The 22,705-nt window shown below is 41.8% G+C and overlaps 1 protein-coding gene across 1 annotated transcript; it reads left to right on the forward strand.

Moving 5' to 3' along the window:
- The first annotated feature begins 5,026 nt into the window (after positions 1 to 5,026).
- On the forward strand, positions 5,027 to 14,916 carry LOC131913777 (speckle-type POZ protein-like). The gene is given in 3 exon segments (XM_059266559.1): positions 5,027 to 5,849; positions 13,943 to 14,033; positions 14,670 to 14,916. Coding segments are annotated over 3 exon segments (1,161 nt in total).
- Positions 14,917 to 22,705: the final 7,789 nt, after the last annotated feature.

Genomic DNA, 22,705 nt, shown 5'->3' on the forward strand with positions numbered 1-22,705 from the left:
GCCACAAGTCTTCAAGGTAATGATGGACTTCATTTACACAGGAACAGCACCAGACCTGGACAGCATGGCAGCTGCTGTGCTGGCAGCTGCTGATAAGTATGGCCTGGAGCGTTTGAAGGTCATGTGTGAGGATGCCCTCTTCAGGGACCTCTCTGTGGAGAATGCTGTCCACACTCTTCCTGGCTGACCTCCACAGCTCAGTGCAGCTGAAAACCCAGACACTGGATTTCATTACAGCTCATGCTTCTGAGGTCTCTGAGAACTCAGACTGGAAGACAATGGTGGGCTCATATCCCCATTTAGTGGCTGAAGCATACCGTTCCCTGGCTTCAGCTCATCTCCCTTTCTTGGAGCCCCCTTTCAAACACTTGAAGCAATCCTAGGACCTGGTCTGCTGTGACCTACACTTGTCTCCCAGAAGCCATTGTTGTTACCAATGACACCCGGGTAGACTATAGGATGTGTGGAGTATTTCCAGTGAAACTGGGGAAAGATAGTATGGTGGCTCAGGCTATAATACAGCTGTAAATCAGGTGGTTGTCAGGTTAAAGGGGGCCGGGGGGAGTGCTGAGCTATGTTAACAATACCTTGTTACTGTACTGGTTTGATTTTTGTCAATGAATTGTGAACTGGAGTTCATATTAATTGCTGGCCCCAAGCACGTTACAACAGCTTTTCTTTGGAGAAACTAGTCTAGATTGGACTGAGCAGAACATATGGTCAAAAGCTCTGCACAGGAGAAAACAAACATGAATATTTGATTACAAGAGAAGTAGAAGAGAAAGAAAACATTTTTTTCTCCTAAGTCAGTGTGTGGGACTGAAGAGATGACTCAGTTGGCAAAAGCAATTGTTGCTCTTGCAGAGGACCCTTGTTCAGTCCTCTTCTTGTTCCCATGGGCACATCCATCTATGTAGACAATATCTACCCAAATAAAATACCAAATAAATGAAAATTTTCAAATCAGCTTGTGGATTCCATTGGTGTTTCTGTTGGACAGAGTCCATTTTAGTTCATCCAGCTGTTCTCAGCTGTGGAAGTTTGTGTAGTGTCCTCACCCACCCGCATCTGCAACACTCTCACCACCTTTCAGAAAACGCTTAGCCTTGCATTTTTGGAGTTATAAAACCCCCACTTCTCCTATGTTCCTGGCTATTTTCTCAGTCCAAGCATTAGGGAGAAAACCTAATATGGCAGGAAATAAAGCTTATGTAATTTGACTCAAATATTTTGACTCAATTAATATTGAGATGAATAAAAAGTCTTGCTGTTCATTAAATTAATGTTATAGGTAACCTTTCAATATCATTTGTTTAAGATTAACAGTATGTTTACTGTGATTAAAGAGAAATTCATGAACCACGCATGATGTGAAAGTCTATGGCATTGATCAAAGTAGTCTGAAGGGAGAGGCTGACTCAACTCTGCTAGTCTAAGGTCTAACTTGGTCCATAGAGCAACTTCTAGGAGAGCCAGAGTTGCAGAGTGGAAAGCAATTACAAATGAAAGAAAGAAATAGGAATGAAATCATGATTACCTCTGAATTCCTGCTAAAATATTTCAGATGCCAATGATTTAGAAAGGAACTAGTCTTTCAGAGCTGTTCCATCCTCTTTAAGAAAGTAACTGTGATGGTATGGAGAAATGGTTCAGCAGTCAAAGGTGCTGAATACCTTTCCAGAAGACTGTCATCCAATTCACTTCATTAATAGGTCAGCTGACAAGAGTCAGTAACTGCAGTTATCCAGTTATCCAGGGGATCCAACAGCTTCATTCAGCCTGTGAGGTACCATATGCTCATGGTGCACTGACCCACGTGTGTAGCAGGACCCAGACATTAGCAGGCCCACATAGGTAAGCACAACTGTCTCCATGAAGGAAGTACCATTCTAGTTGTACAACCCAGCACTTGTCTACAAAAAACAGTAACCCCTACCACAGGTAAAATAAAGGCTTAATGCACCAAAGTCCATGATTCTAGGAATATCTCTACATGTTCAAACCTTGCTTGAAATATAGTACCACTTTTCGCTTCTGTAGTGCCACTTTGGGCTAACGTCTTCTTAACTAAAGTTTGTCAACCCAGAATATGGGAATTTTGCTTAAAAGCCCACACTGAGAAAGGCTAGTTACTGCACTGGAATCCCAAATACCTCATGTGTTTGCCAGCTGGCTAAGAAGGACTTTCTATTTTCCTAAATCCATTTTCAAAAGTCTCTTCTCTCTCTCTCTCTCTCTCTCTCTCTCTCTCTCTCTCTCTCTCTCTCTCTCTCTCTCTTTCTCTCTCTCTCTCATTCTCTCTCTCTTTCTCTCTCTCTTTCTGTGTGTGTTTCTGCAAGTCTTTCTACATGTTACGGTTAGTATTGTTTTGCTGTATTGATTGTTGACTTTCTCTGTTTTTTGGACACCTCTGCTGCTTAAGACTTTGCCGTCTCCTGTTGGGAATCTGAATCACTTTGGCTGTGCCATGTCCCCCAGAGAATGGCCTACCTGAAATAAAAGCTACACATGTTCCATTCCTGGAATGAGAAACTATAAGAGAAGATCTTGTAATTGAGACACAGGCAGGAGTCATTTCCCCATTGAGAGAATTGCTACCACTCTGCAGGAGCATGCTCATGGAAGCTCAGAACTTACAGGTAGAGCACTTTTCTTACAAATGAGGGGTCTTGCAGGAATTGTCTACCTTCATTACAAATGATGTATTTGCGGTAAGGGGTTTCTGGTATTGTGTTTCCCAAAGTATTGTGTACCTTAATAAACTTATCTGGGGTCAGAGAACAGAAAAGCCACTAGTTAGGCAGTGATAGCACACGCCTTTAATCCTAGCATTCCAGAGACAGAAATCCCTCTAGATCTCTGTGAGTTCAAGGCAGCATTGGAATCAGCCAGGCATGGTGACTCATGCCTTTAATCCCAGAAAGAAGCCTTTAATCCCAGGGAGTGGTGGTAGAAAGCAGAAAGGTTTATAAGGAGTGAGGACCAGAAACTAGAAGCATTTGGCTGGTTAAGCTTTTGGCTGGTTAAGCATTCAGGCTTCTAGTAGCAGTTCAGCTGAGTGCCATTGGGATGAGGACACAGAAGCTTCCAGTCTGAGGAAACAGGACCAACTGAGGAATTGGCAAGGTGAGATAGCTGTGGCTTGTTCTGGTACTCTGACCTTGCAGCATTTACCCCAATAACTGGCTTCAGGTTTGATCTTATTAATAAGAACTGTTAAGATTCATGCTACAGGTTTCTGCCACCCTGGCCCTAAACACATACAGAAAAGTCACAGAGGCTACTAGTTAGCCACCTGCCGAAGGTTCCTAAATGAGGAACCAAAAGTTCAGAGATCAAAACCAATGGATTGATTTATCCTGGATTGAGGAATGAGCAGCATTAGAGCCAGATTTCAGGAGAGCTAGGCTGGGAATTGCTGAGTTGATTGAATCACTGAAGGTATTTCCCAGTCCTCTAGGCTTAGTGAGTCCCTCTAGACATGATGAACTAGACAGATGATAGATGTGGGGAGCATTTTACAGATCACATTCGAGGAAGAACTGTTTCAAACCCCTTCTTCAGTAACTGTTGAATATATTCTGCACCTTTTGAAAACCAGAATACTGTCTCATTTCTAAAGCCCATCAGAGTAAGCATGGAAGTTCAAAGTTTAAAGAGGACAGAACTCACCAGTGGAGGATGAAAATTATGAGGTATTGAGAAGCTGAATCATGGCAGTCAGCATGATGGAATTGAGAACTTAGGATCTTCTCATAGCACACCCTTAGTGGATTGAGAATAATTTTTCCAAGGAGAATTATCTGAGGGGGAGGGGCAAGATCACCAATGAAAGTGTGTGGAGCCATCCCAGGGAATGTGAGTCTGGATGAAAGAAGAGGCCACTTCCAGAGTTGCTGCCTGGATCTGCTTCTTGACCACCATATAGGAATTCTTCCACCCTGATCTCCACGTTGTGATCACTGAGTCCCCTGACAGGGTAAGGCACCACCTCTTTCCCGATCATGTTGGTGGGAAGGTTAGTATAAAACCCTGAGAAGAAGAAATAACAGCTGTGTAGGAATGAACACCATCCCTATTTTATTTAAGATGAACCACAATGTGCAAAATACACTTGTGGTGGTTTTTGGGGGTTCCCAACTTAACAAGACATGGAATTAACTAAAACCCTAAAATGGAGGTCATAATAGTGAGAAGTGTTTTGCTTCATTTGATGTGGGTAGATCCAATTCAAGTACAGACTTTGGAGGTAAAAAGACACAAACACTTACTCCAGATCTCAGGGCCTGAAGACACACACCTTTAATCCTGATCTTGAGTCTGAAAGACACACCCTAAATGAGGCCACACCTTCTGCTTGAAGCCTATAATAGGACATGGAAGCAGGAAGCTCTTGCTATTTGCCTGCTTGCCCTCACCTTGCAGCAAGTCCATCCCTTCCCTGGCAATAGAGAGTATTTAGAACTCTAGCATATACTGAAAACCAGTGGACACATCCAACATCCAGCACCGAGTAAGTACTGTAATACTGGACTTTCCCTTCATAGGTAATGTGGGATTAGCAGGACTGCAGTCCAAAGTCATTCTCACAAATCCCATTTGATGATATATATATATATATATATATATATATATATATATATTCCCTGTATGTATTCTTTTCCTCTAGAGAACCCTAGTGCAACATTTTTGATATGAATTAATAGAATGAATGAGCAAAACTATTCAAAAGCTGTGTATAATTGTCAAAACTAGTTACTTACTGAACTAAGATTCAATCTAGAAAATAATAGAGTGATGTAAGAGTATCTAGTAGCCTAGACTATGTTCTCTGAAATTAGCATTGAAATCTGGATAGAAAACATCAGACACCCAAGTTTCCAGCCTTGTAGAAGAGGAAACAGATGAGAAACAAAAACTAAAAATCAAAATTTTGTCTGTTATTGCTTTTCACAGGGTGAAGAGAAAACAATTGCTAGTTCTTCTTTTTGGACCCAGTTGAGCATTCAAACTTCCTCAAGGAGATATGGCAGGAGATGAGATAGCCCAGAGATGGGACCACACACAAATCAGTGTTCAGGATTTCTCCTATAGGTGGACCATCAGCAACTTTCTTTTTATTACTGAGGAAATGCAGCAAAGCATTACAAGCCCAACTTTCTCAATAGGAACCAATGACAAATGGTGTTTGAGAGTATACCCGAACGGAGTCAATGAAGAAAGCATAGATTACCTGTCAGTTTACCTAGTGTTTCTCAACTGTCTGAAGAGTCATGTTTGGGCAAAGTTCCAGTTCTGGATCATAAGTGCCGAAGGAGAGAAAACCAAAGTCATGAGGAGCCCAAGAGCCTTTAGATTCGTGCCAGGCCAGGACTGGGGTTGCAAAAAGTTTATTCTTTGAGATTTTCTCTTGTCCTGTGTGATTTTGATTCTTCCAGATGACCAGCTCACCCTTGTCTGCAAGGTGAGCATGGCCCAGGTCTCTTTGAGCCTCTCTGACCAGAACAAGAAGCCAGGAATTCTGGTTCCCAGATGCACATTGGCTGATGAGCTCGGAGAGCTGTGGAAGAATTCCCAATTCACAGACTGCTACCTGGTGGTAGCTGGCCAGGAATTTCAGGCTCACAAGGCCATCTTAGCAGCTCGCTCTCCAGTTTTCAGAGCCATGTTTCAATATGACATGGAGGAGAGCAGAAAGATTCGCATTGAGATATCTGACCTGGAGCCACAAGTCTTCAAGGTAATGATGGACTTCATTTACACAGGAACAGCACCAGTCCTGGACAGCATGGCAGCTGCTGTGCTGGCAGCTGCTGATAAGTATGGCCTGGAGCATTTGAAGTTCATGTGTGAGGATGCCCTCTTCAGGGACCTCTCTGTGGAGAATGCTGCCCACACTCTTCCTGGCTGACCTCCACAGCTCAGGGCAGCTGAAAACCCAGGCACTGGATTTCATTACAGCTCATGCTTCTGAGGTCTCTGAGACCTCAGGCTGGAAGACAATGGTGGGCTTATATCTCCATTTAGTGGCTGAAGCACAATGGTATCTGGCTTCTGGTCATCTCCCTTTCCTGGAACCTGCTTTCAAACGCTTGAAGCAATCCTAGAACCTGGTCAGCTGTGACCTACGATTGTCTACCTGAAGCAGCAGCCAGTGTTGTTACCAATGACACCTGACTAGACTATGGTATGGATGGAGCATTTCCAGTGAAACTAGGAAAGTCAGCATGGTGGCTCACGATTTAATACAACTGAAAATGAGGTGACTGTCAGGTTCAGGGAGGGGAAGTGCTGAGCTATGTTGTATATACTACCCTCTTACTGTACTGGTTTCATTTTTCTCTCCAATGAGTTGGGAACTGGAATATATTTCAGTTGCTGGTCCGAAGCACATTACAACAGTGTTTCTTTGGAGCAACTTGTCTGTATTTGACTGAGCAGAAAATATTGTGAAGGACCCAGAATGAAGAAAATAAACGTGAATATTTGGTTACAAGAGAAGGGGAAGAGAATTAAGGCATTTTTCTCCAAACTCAGTGTGTGGGACTGGAGACATAACTCTGTTGGCTAAAGCAATTGTTTCCTTGCATAGGACCCTTGTTCATTCCTCCTCTTGTCTCCATGGGCACATCCATCTCTGTAGGCTGTACCTACCCAAGTAAAATATCAAATGAATAAAAAATTTAAAATCAGCTTGTGGATTCCAGCGGTGTTTCTGTTTGAAGAATGCCATTTTAGTCCATCCAGTGCTGCTCAGCTTTGGAAGTGTGTGCAGAAATCACACACACACACACACACACACACACACACACACACACACACACACGTCAACCCCCAGTTTCCTCATGGATCTCTCATCCATTTCTCTGTTGTTGTTGGGCAATCCTTGTGTCTTCTTAAATTCTTGTTTACTAGCCTCCCGGGAATTGTGAGCTGCAGTCTGGTTATCCTTTGTTTTACATCTAGTATTCACTTATGAGTGAGTACATACCATGTTTGTCTTTCTGAATCTGGGTTACCTCACTCAGCATGATATTTTCTAATTCCATTGATTTGCCTGCAAACCTCATGATGTCATTGTTTTTCTCTGCTGAGTAGTACTCCATTGTGTGTATGTACCACATTTTCTTTATCCATTCTTCAGTTGAAGGGCATCTAGGTTGTTTCCAGGTTCTGGCTTTTACAAATAATGCTGCTATGAACATAGCTGAGCATATGCCATTGTGGTATGATTGAACATTCCTTGGATATATGCCCAAGAGTGGTATAGCTGTGTCTTGAAGGAGGTTGATTCCCAATTTTCTAAGAAGACACCATATTGATTTCCAAAGTGGGTGTACGAGTTTGCATTCCCACCAACAGTGTGGGAGTGTTCCCCTTGCTCCACATTTTCTCCAAAATATGCTGTCTTCAGTGTTTTTGATCTTAGTCATTCTGAGGGGTGTCAGATTGTATCTCAGAGTTGTTTTGATTTGCATTTTCTTCATGATTAAGGATGTTGTGCAATTCCTTGAAAGTCTTTAAGCCATTTGAGCTTCTTCTTTTGAGAACCCTCTTTTTGGAGCCTAGGGCCTATGCTGGGCCACTTTGCTCAGCCTTGGTGTAGGGATGAGGGGACTGCACTGTCTTGGCTAAGTCTACCAGGCTGGGCTGACTCTGCAGGGGAGAACTTGCCTTGGAGAGGTGGGAATGGGGGTGGATTGGCGAGGAGACTGGGGGCTTAGAGAATGAAGGATAAGGGAATGCATGGCTGATATGTGAAATTAAGTGAGATATATATATGGAACTAACAGTAACACATAAAAAATCATGCAAACACCCCCCCCCCACACACACACATAGACACAGAGACAGAAACACAGAGAGAGCAATACTCAACTTCATATGGAAAAGAACAGATACTCAACTACATATGGAAAAGAACAATACTCAACTTCATATGGAAAACAAGAAAACTTAGGATATCTAAAATAATCCTTTATAATAAAGTAGTTTCTGGAGGCATCACCATCCCTGACATCATTCTTTGTTATAGAGCTATAGTAATAAAAAAAAAAAGCTTGGTTTTGGCATAAAAACTGAATTGAAGATTGATAACATTGGCTTCTGGTGAGAAAATTTAGTCAACAAGCTACACTTGTTCCATTCCTGGAGTGAGAAACTATATGAAAATTCTTGTAATTGAGACCCAGGCAGGAGTCAGTTCCCCATTGAGAGAATTGCTCCCACTCTGCAGAAGCATGCTCATGGAAGCTCAGGACTTACAGGTGAAGCACTTTTCTTACAAATGAGGGTTCTTGCAGGAATTGTCTACCTTCATTACAAATGACATATTTGAGGGAAGGGGTTTTCTGCCACCCTGGCCCTAAACACATACAGAAAAGTCACAGAGGCTACTAGTTAGCCACCTGCCAAAGGCTCCTAAATGAGGAACCAAAAATTCAGAGATCAAAACCAATTGATTGATTTATCCTGGATTGAGGGATGAGCAGCATTAGAGCCAGATTTCAGGAGAGCTAGGCTGGGAATTGCTGAGTTGATTGAATCACTGAAGGTATTTCCCAGTCCTCTAGGCTTAGTGAGTCAGCTTGTGGATTCCAGTGGTGTTTCTGTTTGAAGATGACCATTTTAGTTTATCCTGCTGTGCTCATCTGTAGAAGTTTGTGCAGTGTCTTCACTTCTTCACTGACGCATACATACACACACATACACACACACACACACACACACACACACACACACACACCACACACAATCAATGAGACAATACCTAATGAAATTCTGTTACACTCAGATATTGGTGCTTAGTACAATCAGCTGGGATTTCTCCAACAGCTGTTGGGAGCAGATACTGAGATCCACAGCCAAACATTAAGCAGAACTCAGTGAACCTCAAGGAAGAGGGGAAGGCAGATTGTAGGAAGCATCAAAGACACAAGGGGAACAGAACTCACAGAGTCAACTAAACAGGGTTTATAGGGGCTCAGAGACTGTAGTGGCAATCATAGAGAATGCATGGGTCTGTACTTAGTCCTTTGTTTACATGCTGTGGTTGTTTAGCTCATGGGATTTGTGGGAGTCCTAATAGGGAGAGCGTGGTGAGTGCTGACCTGTTTGTCTGATCTTGGGAACCTTTTCTTCCTTCTGGGTTGGTTCTCCAGTCTTGATATGAAGGTTTGTGCCTACTATTATTACATTTTGTTTTGTTGTGTTCAGTTGATATCCCCCAAAGACCTTTGGTTTTCTGTAGGGAAATAGAGGAGTAGTACATCTCTGTGGAGTGGAGGGAGGGGAGACTGTGTTCGGAAGGGAGTGTATGAGAGAAGGAAAAATAAAAACGATAAAGGAAATAAAGAAAAATTGGAAAGATACTTGGGGAAGACATATTTGGACAGATCTGCAAATCAGCAAGAATGTGAAAACCTCTGTCCCTTTAAATGCAGATGAAAGATACCTGTATCAGAGGAGGAGATCATTAATCAAGTAGATAAGATGACCCACTATGTGGACAGTCAGACTCCTTATCTAGCCATCCTCATTATTACCCAATGCGTCCATGTTCAAAGTAGCTGAGGTAGCTGAGATATGGATAATGCATGGAATGACAACATGGTTATCCACTCATCAAGAGTGACCTGGTTACAACTGCTGATGAATGCCAGATCTGCCAACAACAGAGACCAACACAGAGCCCCAGATATGTCACTGTTCCCCGGTCTGACCAGCAAACAAGGTCATGAAGGATGAATACATTGGACTACTTCCTCTGTGGAATGGACAACACTATGTCCATCATGGAGGACATACTTATTCTAGTTATATATTTGCATTTCCTGCCTGTAATGATTTTACCAAACCTACCACGCAGCGTCTAACAGAATGCCTTCTCAACTATCATGGTATTCCACACAGTATAGCATGTGACCAGGATACTAAATTCTCAGAGAGAGGTACAACTCTGGCCCACAATCATGCATTCCACTGGTTGTTCCAGATTCACAGACTTACTGGAGCAGCTGTTATGAACTTTTGAAGAGAAAGTTACAGAGCCAATGAAGTGGCAGCCACCTGGAGGGTTGGTGTAGGATTAGTCAGGAGGCAGGTTTCTCCATAGCCCAGATCCATGGGACCAGGCACCAGGTTGTAGAAAAGGGAATAGTACCACTCACTATCACCCCTGGCAACCTCTTGAGAAAAAATTTCTTCCTGTTTCCATGATCTGAAGTTCTTCTGGCCTGGAAGTTTTGATTCCACTGTGATAGTTGGTGGGGGCAGTGCTCCTGTTTGGAGCCACAACAAACAGATCATTGAACCAGAAGCTCAGACTTCTCCCAAACCACTTTGAGCTTCTGATATCCTTAATCCAACAGGCTGAGAAGGAAATAACAATGTCAGGTGGGGTGATTGATCAAGATAAACATCAGCCAATTGGATTCTTTCTCCACAATGGAAGTAAGAAAGATTATGGCTGTCAGGTAAGAAATCCTTTGTAGCTCCTCATGGTGCCTCATTTTCCAATGATTAAAGGAGGATGGGAAACTGTAACAGCCTAATCCAGGCAGATGACAAAAGGTACAGACACACCAAGAATGAAGAAACATATCACAACTCCAGGAAAGGGGCCAAGATGGGTAGTGATATTCCAACTGAAGGAAAAAACCCCAACCCAAATATTTTGAGCCAAATTAAAGAAGCTTTATTTTTTGCCATAATAGGTTTTCTCTCTAATCCCAGCTTTGAGAGGATTGCCAGGAAGATAGGATATGTGGGGTTTTCATAATCCCAAAAATGCAAGGATAAGTGTTTTCCAACAGTTGGTTAGGTTCCAGAGGAATTTTGGTGACATAGGACCTTGACTGAATTTTCTCTTCAGGAGGCAATGACTAACAGAAATAGTGTTTGAGAGTATGCATGTCTGGTCGATGAAGAAACTGAAGATTACCTGTCAGTTTCCTTACTGTTGCTCAGCTGTCCAAAGAGTCAAGTTTGGGCAAAGACCCTGAATGCACTGGGGCCATTGACACAGACATAGCCCTCAGCAGCAGTCAGGGCCTGGAGGTCTCCACACTCTTTTATTACTTTTATTATACCTTTGAGGTACAATTTGGAATCAGGAATGGTGATGCTTACAGCAGTTCTTTTATTGTTTTGGAATATTTTAGCTATCCAATGCTTTCTATATTTCCATATGAAGCTAAGAATGGTCTTTAAAGATATGGAAAGAACTGTGTTGAAATTTTGAAGCAGATTGCTTTGAATCTGTAGATTATTTTTGTAGAATGGCCATTTTTAGATGTTAATCTTACTAATTCATGAGCATCAGAGATCTTTCCATTTTCTGATATCTTCTTCAATTTCTTTGTCAAAGACTTGAAGTTTTTTTTAAATTTAATTTTATTTCGCTTAATTTTTTCCATGACAGTTTATTTATTTCTTAAAATCAGGTCATTTTCAATTACATTGTGAATTTGACATTTCTGACACCCTTCTCGAAAAAACTCATCCAAATAACAAACAACACCAACAACAAGTCAACAAAATATTCCCAGCTAATATAAGTATATGCTGTAATCGTTGTTTACAATGACCTTCCTGTACATAAGCAATCCTCCTAAGCCAATCTCAATGGTATCATAAGATGCAGGCATTAATCACCACACACAATGAAATACAGCTTTCAGGCTGATTTGGGTTCTTTCTCTTTCTGTTTTTGAAAGGGAGTGTCTTTACATAGCCTTGGCTATCTTGGAACCCAAACTAAAGAGCAAGCTAGACTCAAAAATGTAGAGATCTGCTGGGCAGTGGTGGAGCACGCCTTTAATCCCAGCACTCGGGAGGCAGAGGCAGGCGGATCTCTGTGAGTTTGAGGCCAGCCTTGTCTACAGAGCGAGCTCCAGGAAAGGCACCAAAACTACACAGAGAAACCCTTTTTCAAAAAACAAAAACAAAAAAGGAGAAAAAAATGCAGAGATCTGCGTACCTCAGCCCCCTGAAGGCTGAGATTAAATGCTTGACTCCCTTTTTTAATTCAGTTTTTTATTGATTCTTTGTGGGTTTCACATCAAACATCCAGATCCATCTGTCTTCCTGACCCATCGTAGCTGCCTTCCACCATTGGAACCTCTCCCACAAAACGAAACAAAATTCAAAAGAGAAACCAAAAAATCAAAACAAAGAGAACCAAACTAACTAACATACAAAAATAAAGTCCCAGGGTGGAAGTTGTAGTGTGACACAGTGAGTCACACAGTACACCCTTTAGTCCATACATCTTAACTTGTAAGTGATCATTACAATGAGTCATTGTTCTGCTTTGAGGTCTCTAGCTTCTGCTACACTGTCAATACTGGGCCCTCAGTGAGACTCCTCTTGGATAACCTTCGTTGTTGCCTTGTGTCACAGAGATCCTGCATCTTTGAATCTGCAGTTCCAGCCCCTTCACATGCTCCAGCAATTCATACATGAGTTGTGTAAGCTGAAACTCTTGGGGTGGCAGGGTGAAAGTATCCTGACGGCTTGGGAAGTCTGGCTATACCTTGAGCTGCTAAGACAGCTGTGGTGACTGGAACTGTAATGGAACAGCTCAGCTCTAAAGGAAAAGGTATCTTGAATGCTCATAGAGTCAGGCTATACCTTGAACTGCTAGGACAGCTCTAGCTATACCTTGAGTTGGGGTGTAGTGGAGGATGGTTTCCCAGCAAGATATAGCAATCCTGCTATTTTCCTGGAGACCTGTTACAGCGGAGCTTTGCTGAGCCCCCACATACGAGGGCTTCTCAGCAGAGCTCTGCTTCTTCTCTGGCCCAAGATGTTGCTTCTTCTGTTTAATTCTGCTAAAAGGGAAACCCCTGCAGAAACATAGCAATCTCCTCTGGCTCCAGGGAAAAGTTTTTAATTTTTCTGCTCTCCCTTGCTCAATCCCCTAAGGGACTTCTCAGCAAAGTTCTGTTCTGCTCTGACTTGCTCTGCCCCCTAAGGGAAAGTCTCTGCAAGTTTTTTTGGTGACAGTCCTCTACAGGACATTTAGCAAGATTCTTCTTTTCTGCCCCAGCAAATGAAGATCTTCACCCCCAAGATTTTATTGAGAAAGAGATTTGTTTGGGAAGGAGAAATCCAAGAGAGTGGCTGCCTCTACCAGGGTGGGAAAGAACAGCTGACAAATAAACAGGGAGGTGGTTTATATAAGATTTCTTAGGGGTGGAGTTTCTCCAGGGAGAAGGTTTTCTGCTCAGGGACTGGTTAGTTTCATTGGTCAGGGGCGGAGATGGATCTGATTTCAGAGCCAAACTCTACTTCCTTTATTGGCTTTTCTAAGATTTTTGGCTCTAATTCTAGGGCCTGGGCATATTTCTTTCACTGGCTCTGATTCTATGGATAAAGTGAATTTCTTAGGCACTAGTTTCAGAGTCAGGGCATGTTTCTTTGTTTCTGGGTTCAAGGATAAAGTGTTTCTTTCACTGGATCAGGTCCTAGATCTAGGATGTATTTCTTCCCCTGGTTCTGGGCTCCAGGGTCAGGGTGGGTTTCTTTAGCTGGTTCTTTTTCCCTACAAGGTGGATGTTGTGGTTGGCCAAATTGTAGCCCTGGTTCTGGGCCTGGGTGGTAGCTGGGTTGGGCAGTGTGCCAGCTTTCCCTCATGGACACAACTGGGCAAGCTCTCCAGCATTGCTTTTGCTACCTCACGCACTGCAGTGGCCAGCAAGGAGTGTGGTCACTTTTCCAGCCCTCCTGCCATCAGGCCATCACATACACACACACACACACACACACACACACACACACACACACACACACACACACAGAGAGAGAGAGAGAGAGAGAGAGAGAGAGAGAGAGAGAGAGAGAGAGAGAGAGAGAGAGAGAGAGAGAGAGATACACACATGCACAACCTCCTGACCAACCCCCATCAACAAGGTCAGATCTGCTGTGTTGTCCTATTAAGGTACAGGGCCAGTTCTCCTGAGTATTGCAGCTGGTGAGGAGCAGGAACTTAGGCCATATAAGAAATTACAGAAAACAGCAATACAGTTGACGTGAGTAATTCTGTTGTATTTTGTTAAGAATGTGTTCATACAGATATTTGTGTTTTCTTTCAATTTCTTTATCAAATGATAAAACATCCAGTAAGAGATTAGCAATGGCTACCATATTTAAATTTGAGATAATGAGAGAACATTCATTAAGAGACAACAACTATGCTAAATTCCTAACACATTTGTGATTGTATGAGGGACAGTTATATTACGTTAGATGAAATTATAACCTGCTTAAATATATGTTGCATTTGCAATTGTATATGGGGTAATTAAATTATGTTTAGGTGTAATTATGGTTTTTGCTTTCATCTGGAAATTAAGATGGATAAGGAGATATGATTGTGTGGGAAGTTGACAAGGGGTGAGCTAGTAAAGGCTATTCTTGGTTGTCACCTTGACTGTATCTGGAATTTTTTAAAATCTTAAAATGAAGGGTACACAAGAGGGATTTTTTGATTAATGTGAAGTAGGAAGAATCACTTCTAATCTGGATCTTGAGGTAAGGAGACATACTCCTTTATTCTGGGTCTTGATGAAAGAAGACACACTTTTAATTGGGCCCCCCTTCTGCTGGGAGCCTATAAAAAGATAAGGAAGAAAAGATTTTGGTCTTTGCCCGCTTGCTCTTTCCAGGTGGCAAGTTTGCCTGCTAGCAGAGTCTACCCAGGTGGCTTTGAAACAACCACACTGGCTGCTACTGCTGGAAGTCACCTGTAGGTCAAAGCTGAACATGTCCACGGACTGTTTCAGACTTTTCAGAGGGGGTTCCAGGAAGAGACCCTGTGCAGAAGCAAGGGAACTGTATGCTTCAGCCATCAAGTCGGGGTATGAGCCCACCATTGTCTTCCAGCCTGAGAACTCGGAGACATCAGAAGCATGAACTGTAATGAAATACAGTGCCTGAGTTTTCAGCTGCTCTGCATTGTAATGGTTAGCCAGTATTAGAATGTGGGCAGCATTACCCACAGAGAGGTCCCTGCAGAGGGCGTGCTCAATCATGAACTTCAAATGCTCCAGATCATATTTTAAGCAGCTGCCAGTACAGCATCTACCATGCTGTAGAGGTCTGCTCCCTTCCCAGTGTAAATGAAGCCCATCATTGCCTTGACGACTTGTGGCTGATAAGATAAATAGGTAGATTGTTTAATCTACTTTGAAAAAGGAACTACTTGTTTTAAATAGGATAAGTAATGAAACTTTTTTATCTGAATCTGTCAATTGTTAATCGACTGGACATTGTTATTTATTAATGGAGTTTTCCTCTGAATCTGTCAAATGTTAATGGACTAGACATTGTTAATGTAATTCTTGACTGTAACCTTCTTTTATTATATTAGACAAAAAAGGGGAAATGTGGTGATATATTGTGTCCACCAATATATTGTGTATCCTAATAAGCTTACCTGGGGTCAGAGGACAGAACAGCCACTAGATAGACACAGAAGCCAGAAAATGGTGGCACATACCCCTTTAATCCTAGCATTCTGGAGGCAAGATCCGTCTGGATCTCTGTGATTTCAAAGCTACACTGGAAACAGCCAGACATGGTGACACATGCCTTTAATCCCAGGAAGTGATGGCAGGAAGCAGGAAGGTATATAAAGTGTGAGGACCAGGTACTAGAGCCTGGTTAAGCTTTTAGGCTTTTAGCAGCAGCTCAGCTGAGATTCATTCTGGATTAGGACTCAGATGCTTCCAGTCTGATGAAACAGGATCAGCTGAGGCACTGGCAAGATGAGATGGCTGTGGCTTGTTCTACTTCTCTGATCTTCCAGGATTCACCTCCATAACTGGCACTGGGTTTGTTTTTATGAATAAGACCTTCTAACAACTTGTACTACATGTGGCTCCCGGTCAGGGATCTCAACCAGGTTCCTTTTGCTCTCCTGCATGTCATGTTCAAACATGGCTCTGAAAACTGGAGACAGCTCCTAAGATGGCCTTGTGAGCCTGAAATTCCTGAACAGCTACCACCAGGCATCAGTTTGTGAATGGGGAACTCTGCCAAAGCTCTCATAGGTCATCTGCCATCATGCACCTGGAACCTGGATCCCTGGCTTCTTGCTCTGATCAGAGATGCAGAAGGAGTCCTTAACCATGATCACCTTGCAGAGGAGAGTGAATTTGTAATCTAGGAGAAGCCAAAGCCCATGAGAGAAGATCAAATCTTCAAAGATGAACTTTTTGAATCCCCAGTGTCAGTTTTGCAGGAACCTGATGATTCCTGGGATCTTCATCATTTCTGTTTTCTCTCATTTGGCATGTAGGATCTACAAATGGAACTTTGCCCACAGTGTGCTCTTTGGACAGGTAGCAATACTAAGTAAGGTGACAGGTAATCTTTGCCTTATTCATCCACCCCATTCAGGTGTACTTTCAAACACCATTTCTGTTTGTCATTGGCTCCTGGTGAGAAAGTGGCCCTTTTATTGTCTACCCATATTCCCTCCAAGCAAAAATGGAAGTTGGAGATGGTCCACCAATAGGAGAATTTCTGGACACTGATCTGTGTGTAGCCTCAACTCTTCGCTGTCAGGTCCCCTGACATATCTGCTTGTGATGGTTTGAAAGTTAAAGCTTATTCAAAAGGAAGAACTGGTATATTTTTCTGCTTTAACCTAGGGGTCACAATTACAAATATTTTTCAGATTTTTAGTTTCTGTTTTTCCCTCTGTTCCTTCTTGAGTGGGGATGGAAAAATGTCTCTCAAATTTGCTATCCAGATTTCAATATTAATTTCAGAGAAGACAGTCTAGACTACTAGGGACTGTTAAATCACTCCACTTTTCTCTAGGTTGAATCTTAGGTCAATATGTAACTAGTTTTGATCATTATTCACAACTGTTGAATAATTTGGGACATTTTATTCACCCATATAAAAAAGTGTTGTGCTAGGGTTCTCAAAAGTAACAGAATATACATAATAAATCTTTCTATAGATGAGGGAGGGGTATTTACTAGCATGACTTGGGCCTGCAGTCCTGCTAATCCCACAATGGATAGCCATGAAGGGGAAGTACAAGAATCCTGTACTTACTCAGTCCAGGAGGTTGGACAGCTGAGCTGTATTCAATATATGTTGGCATTCCAGAGAAGTATTCTCTAAAGAGAGGAAAGGAATGGACTTGCTGCAAGGTGAGGGCAAGCAGGCAATGAGCAACAACAGAGGGTGTGGCTAAATTTAGGGTGTGCCTTCCAGCATCAAGATATGGATTAAAGGTGTGTGTCTTCAGGCCCTGAGATCCAGATTAAATGTTTATCTCTTTCTACCTCCAAATGCAGATTGGAAGTGCATCTAACTCTGCTACTTAAGCAGAAAATCTCAGAGATGTTTTCTCCATTTTAGGATTTTAGTTCTTTCCATAAGAAGTCAAGTTGGAAACCAAGATTAAAAATCATAAGTGAATTTTGATTGTGTTATGTGTAGTCCTAAACGCTTCTCAATTCAATCATGTTGATTGATTTGAATTAGCCTCCCAAACCTTATATTTCACATTTTAAACTGTGAGTACTGCCTTCTTCAAACTTTGAACTTCCGTGCTTACTCTGTAGGGCCTTAAAAGTGAGAAAGTATTCTGGTTTCCAGCAGAAGATATTAAACAGTTATGAGGAAGGCTTTTTGAGATGGTTCCTCTTCAATATGTGATCTGTAAAATGCTCCCCACATCTATGATGCTCGTTTCTGTGAAATGCAGAATGTGTTCAACAGAAACCATAGAGGGAGGGGCTTTGAATGGATCCCCCTCTGTAGTGTGATCAGGAATATGTTCCCTTTACCTCATCTAATTCCAGTTAGTCCTGTCTTAGAGAGACTCTCTAAGCCTAAAGCACACAGAAATAAATTCAGATTCAATCAGCTCAGCCATTCCCAGTCTGGCTCTACTGTAAGTCTTACTCCAACACTACTTTCAGTTAATATAGGATAAATCATCATTGGTTTTGACTCCTTGATATTTTATTCATCTTATAGACTCTTTGCAGATGACTAATTAGTAGCATGGGTGACTATTCACCAGGAGAGTTCAGGGTCACTGGAGTAGACACCCCTCCATTATATGTGTCATTTGAAGGTTTTGTTGGTGATCACTTCAAGAACCATTGTTTGTAAGAAAGGTGCTCTAAATTGTGAGACCTATGCTCCAGTGAGCATACTCTTGGAGGGCAGGTGTGACTTGTCACAGAGTTACTAAGAAACCTTGGGCAGTAAGCTTAGCCTTTGCTCATAATGTTTCTCATTTGTGGAGAGGCACAGGTGGAGCTTTTCTTTTTCCCATTGGTAGGGGGTTCACAGGGCAAACTGATTTAGTCAAAAATACTCAGATTCCCAGCAGTAGGAAGTGCATGTATTAAGCCTGGAGGGAGATGTTCTTCTAGCTGAGAGAGCCACTGTTCATTAGAGGAAAACAAAGCTGAGAGAACCACATCAAACACACATACATACACACACACCACACACACACACAAAAAAAACCCACAGGACTTTCTAGCATATATTCATACAACAGAACAGACAGGAGGAATCAGGTGAAGTATCAAACAAATTCTAAACAATGGGGAATAGCCCCATGACACCCCTCTCCTATGTGTCCACACAGAAAGTGCTTTAATAAGACATTCCTCCAGACTTGAGAGGCCAAATAACTTTCTAATGTGTTTCCTTTTTGTGTGGAAGTGTCAGAGTCCTCTGAAGTGTTATGCAGCAATTGATTAAAGGGAGGCTTGGATGCCTAGATTACAATGGGCACACCCTGGAGCTCTTGTACTCCATACCCATCCCCATTCCAAGGGGCTCTCAGTCCACCATTATAACCATTTCTGGTGTCTGGGATCTCAGTGGTATCTTCAGAAATGTAAGATAGCCACCAGAGAAGATATATTGGGATATACTCCAATAGAAAGTATTTACAGGCTGACAATTACACTGGGTACTCAGGAACCTACTGTAGCATAGAGACTTTCTGGGGTGAGCTCTCAAGCACAGATTCTAATTTCTGAATTGACATAATTCTGTTAACAAGAATAGTTATAGAGGCCAAACAGTAGGGTAGAATATTTATAGTTTCCCCATCAGTATGGATGTTGATGGATTAGGCCCTTGTTTCTGTTTTGGCAGCTGGTGCTGTGTAGGTGATGGAGTTTGCAGCCTGAGTGGTACTTCCCCCATGGAATCTGGTGACATCTCACACATATTCTGGACACTGAAGCAGCTGGCCATGGCCAACTCTCCTATGTGTCAAAACAGAATGTGTCAATCAGACTCTTGATGCAGAGGTGAGAGAGCAGGTGCAGGTGTCAGATCCCTCCAAAGCATTAGGCAGAGACTGGTCACAGGGACTCTTGGGGACTTGGCACTCAGGTTGTACCATTTCTAAAGTTCACTGGCCACCACACTCTTTTTTCTCTGACTTGCTCTGAGAACCCTGGTATCTCAGGTCTTATCTCTGGAATCTCAGTGGAAACTGCAAAACTATTGAGGGGGCAGCCTGAGAATCTCAGGGGTTGAAGATAATTTAAAAGCTAAAAGAACCTATACCGATGTGCAGCAGACTCTAAGAGAACTCAGATACAGACCCAGACTACTATACCCAGCCAATTACTATAGACGGAAATTTAAGATATTTCACCATAAAGCCAACTTCAAGCAATATTTGTGTACAAATCCCATCCTATTGAAAGTGGTTGTAGGAAAACTCCTACCTAAGGAGATTCACTACAACCATGAGTAATACAGGGAATAAATAATCCGAGAGCAGTAAAAGCAAAAGTAGGGAAACACACACATACACACAGACTCCTCCACCGCCCAAACAATAGACAACAAAATATTAGGAATCAACCATCATTGTTTATTGATCTTTCTCATTATCAGTGGTTTTGATTCCCCAGTGAAAAGTCAGACTAACAGAGTAGATATGAAATCAGATTCCACCCTTCTGCTGCATCCAAGAAACACACCTCAACCTAATGAGTAGGGATTGCCTCAGGGTAAAGGATTGGAATAGATAGTCCAAGCAAATAGATCTAAGAAATAAGCTGTGTACTTGCTTTTATATCTCATCAAATAGATTTAAGCCAAGGGCTAATCAGAGAAATAAGTAAAGACACTTCACAGACATGAAAGGAAAAGGGCACCAAGATAAAACATAAATCAGAAACAATATGTCCCAGGTAGGATTCCTTTGGGCAAGCCTGACTACCACCATCCCCCACCAGACCCTGTAACCTACAATGACCACTCCACCCCCCAAACCCACCCATCCTCTGAGATAGCAGTTGCTCCCTGTGAGCTTGGATTGGACCAAGAGGTGAGTCTTTGTTCTACTAGCAGATCACCCCAGCCTCTAGGCTTTAGTTCCAGGGGCACAACTAGTGACCCCAGACCCCCAACCATTGCATCCCCAGGTGCAGGCCAGCAGGCAGAACTAAAGAGGCAGTCCTGACTACCACCATCTCCCACTGGAACCTGTAACTTATAAGCCCTGCTTCACCCCCCAAAAGTACCCATCCTCTGAGACCACAACTGCTCCCTGAGACAGACTCGAACAGCTCCAATTGGACCAAGAGTGGCTCCCTGAGACACGGACACCATTTGCACTGATTGGAGGTAGAGATGGGTAGATGCCAGGGAAAGAATACATTAAACAACATGAGAAGCAATATGGTACCACCAGAACCTGATGGTTCTACATCAGGAGGACCTGAAAATCCCAACATATAAGAGGCAGAAGAAAACAATTCAAAAAAATGACTTTAAGACAATGATAGAGGCCTTTAAAGAGGAAATGAAAATATCTCTTAAAGAAACCAAGGAAAAGACAAACAAAAAATTGAAAGAAATCAATAAATCCCTTAAATAAAGCCAAGAAAACCAAGAAAAAGCAATCAAGCAGGTATCACTTCAAGACTTCAAAAATTGAAATGGAGGCAATACAGAAGATACAAAGAGAGGGAATGCTGGAAACGGAATATCTGAGTAAACAAACAGGAAGTACAGCTGCAAGCATAACCAACAGAAAGCAACTTTTTGAAGAGAGAATCTCTGGCATTGAAGATAAAGAAGAAATATATGCATGGGGGGGGACAAAAAAAAAACCCATTAAACCTAGCCAAGTCATAACACAAAATGTTCTCGAAATCTGTGACACCATGAGAAGTCCAAAGACCAACCCTAAGAACATTAGGGATAAAAAAAGGAGAAGAATATCACCTCAAAGGTATAGAGAATATATTCAACAGAATCACAGAAGAAAACTTTCCCAACCTAAAGAAGGAAATGCCTGTGAAGATACAAGAAGCTTACAGAACACCAAATAGACTGCAAAAAAAGGTGTCTCCTCACCACATAAAATAAAATCACTAAGCGTACAAAATAAAGAAAAAATAATAAGAGCTGCAAAGGAAAAAAAAAGCAAAGTAACATATAAAGTCAGACCCATCAGAATAACCTCTGACTTCAGAATGAAAGCCAGAAGATCCTGGATAAAGGTTATGCAGACACTAAGAGACCATGGAGGCCAACCCAGCAAAACTCTCAATCATCATAGACAGAGTAAACAAAATATTCCATGATAAAACCAGCTTTAAAAAGTACCTAACAAAAATCTAGCCACACAAAAAGCAATAGAAGAAAAAATCCAACTTAAGGAAGTTAGATGTACCCGTGAAAGCACAGGCAATAGATAATCCCACACCAACAAATCCCAAAGAAGGGAAACACACAACACTACCACAAAAATAACAGGAATTAACAATCACTCATCATTAATATCTCTTAATATCAATGGACTCAATTCACCTATAAAAAGACACAGGCTAATAGAATGGATATTAAAACAGAATCCATCCTTCTGTTACATACCATACAGGAAACACACCTCGACTTCAAAAACAGACACTACTACATCAGAGTAAAGATGTGGGAAAAGTCTTTCCAGTCAATTGGACTTAGGAAGCACGCTGGTGTAGCTATCTTAATATGTAACCAAATAGACTTCAAACTTAAATTAATCAAAAGAGATCAAAAAAGGACATTATGTATTCATCACAGGAAAAATCCATCAAGATGAAGTCTCAATTCTGAATATTTATGCCCCAAACACAAGGGCACCCATATATGGAAAAGAAATATTCCTAAAGCTTAAATCACACATCAAACCACACACACGAATAGTGGGAGACTTCAACTTTCCACTCTCACCAATGAACAGGCTGAGAAAGAAATCAGAGAAACATCACCATTTACTATAGCCACAAATAATATAAAATACCTTGGGGTAACTTTAACCAATCGGTGAAAGACCTGTATGACAAGATCTTTAAGTCTCAGAAGAAAGAAATTGAAGAAGCTATCAGAAAATGGAAAGATCTCCCATGTTCATGGATAGGTAGAAACAACATAGTAAAAATGGCAATATTACAAAAGCAATCTACAGATTCATGCAATATCCATCAAAATTCCAACACAATTCTTCACAGACCTCAAAAGAACAATACTCAACTTGATATGGAAAAAAAAAACCTAGGATATCTAAAACAAGCTTTTACAATAAACAACTTCTGAGGTATCATCATCTCTGCTTTCAAGCTCTACTATAGAGCTATAGTAATACAAAAAGCTTAGTATTGGCATAAAAACCAACATGTGCACCAATGCAATCAAATTGAAGTGT

This window comes from Peromyscus eremicus, chromosome 6 (assembly GCF_949786415.1).
Source record: "Peromyscus eremicus chromosome 6, PerEre_H2_v1, whole genome shotgun sequence".
NCBI lineage: Eukaryota > Metazoa > Chordata > Mammalia > Rodentia > Cricetidae > Peromyscus > Peromyscus eremicus.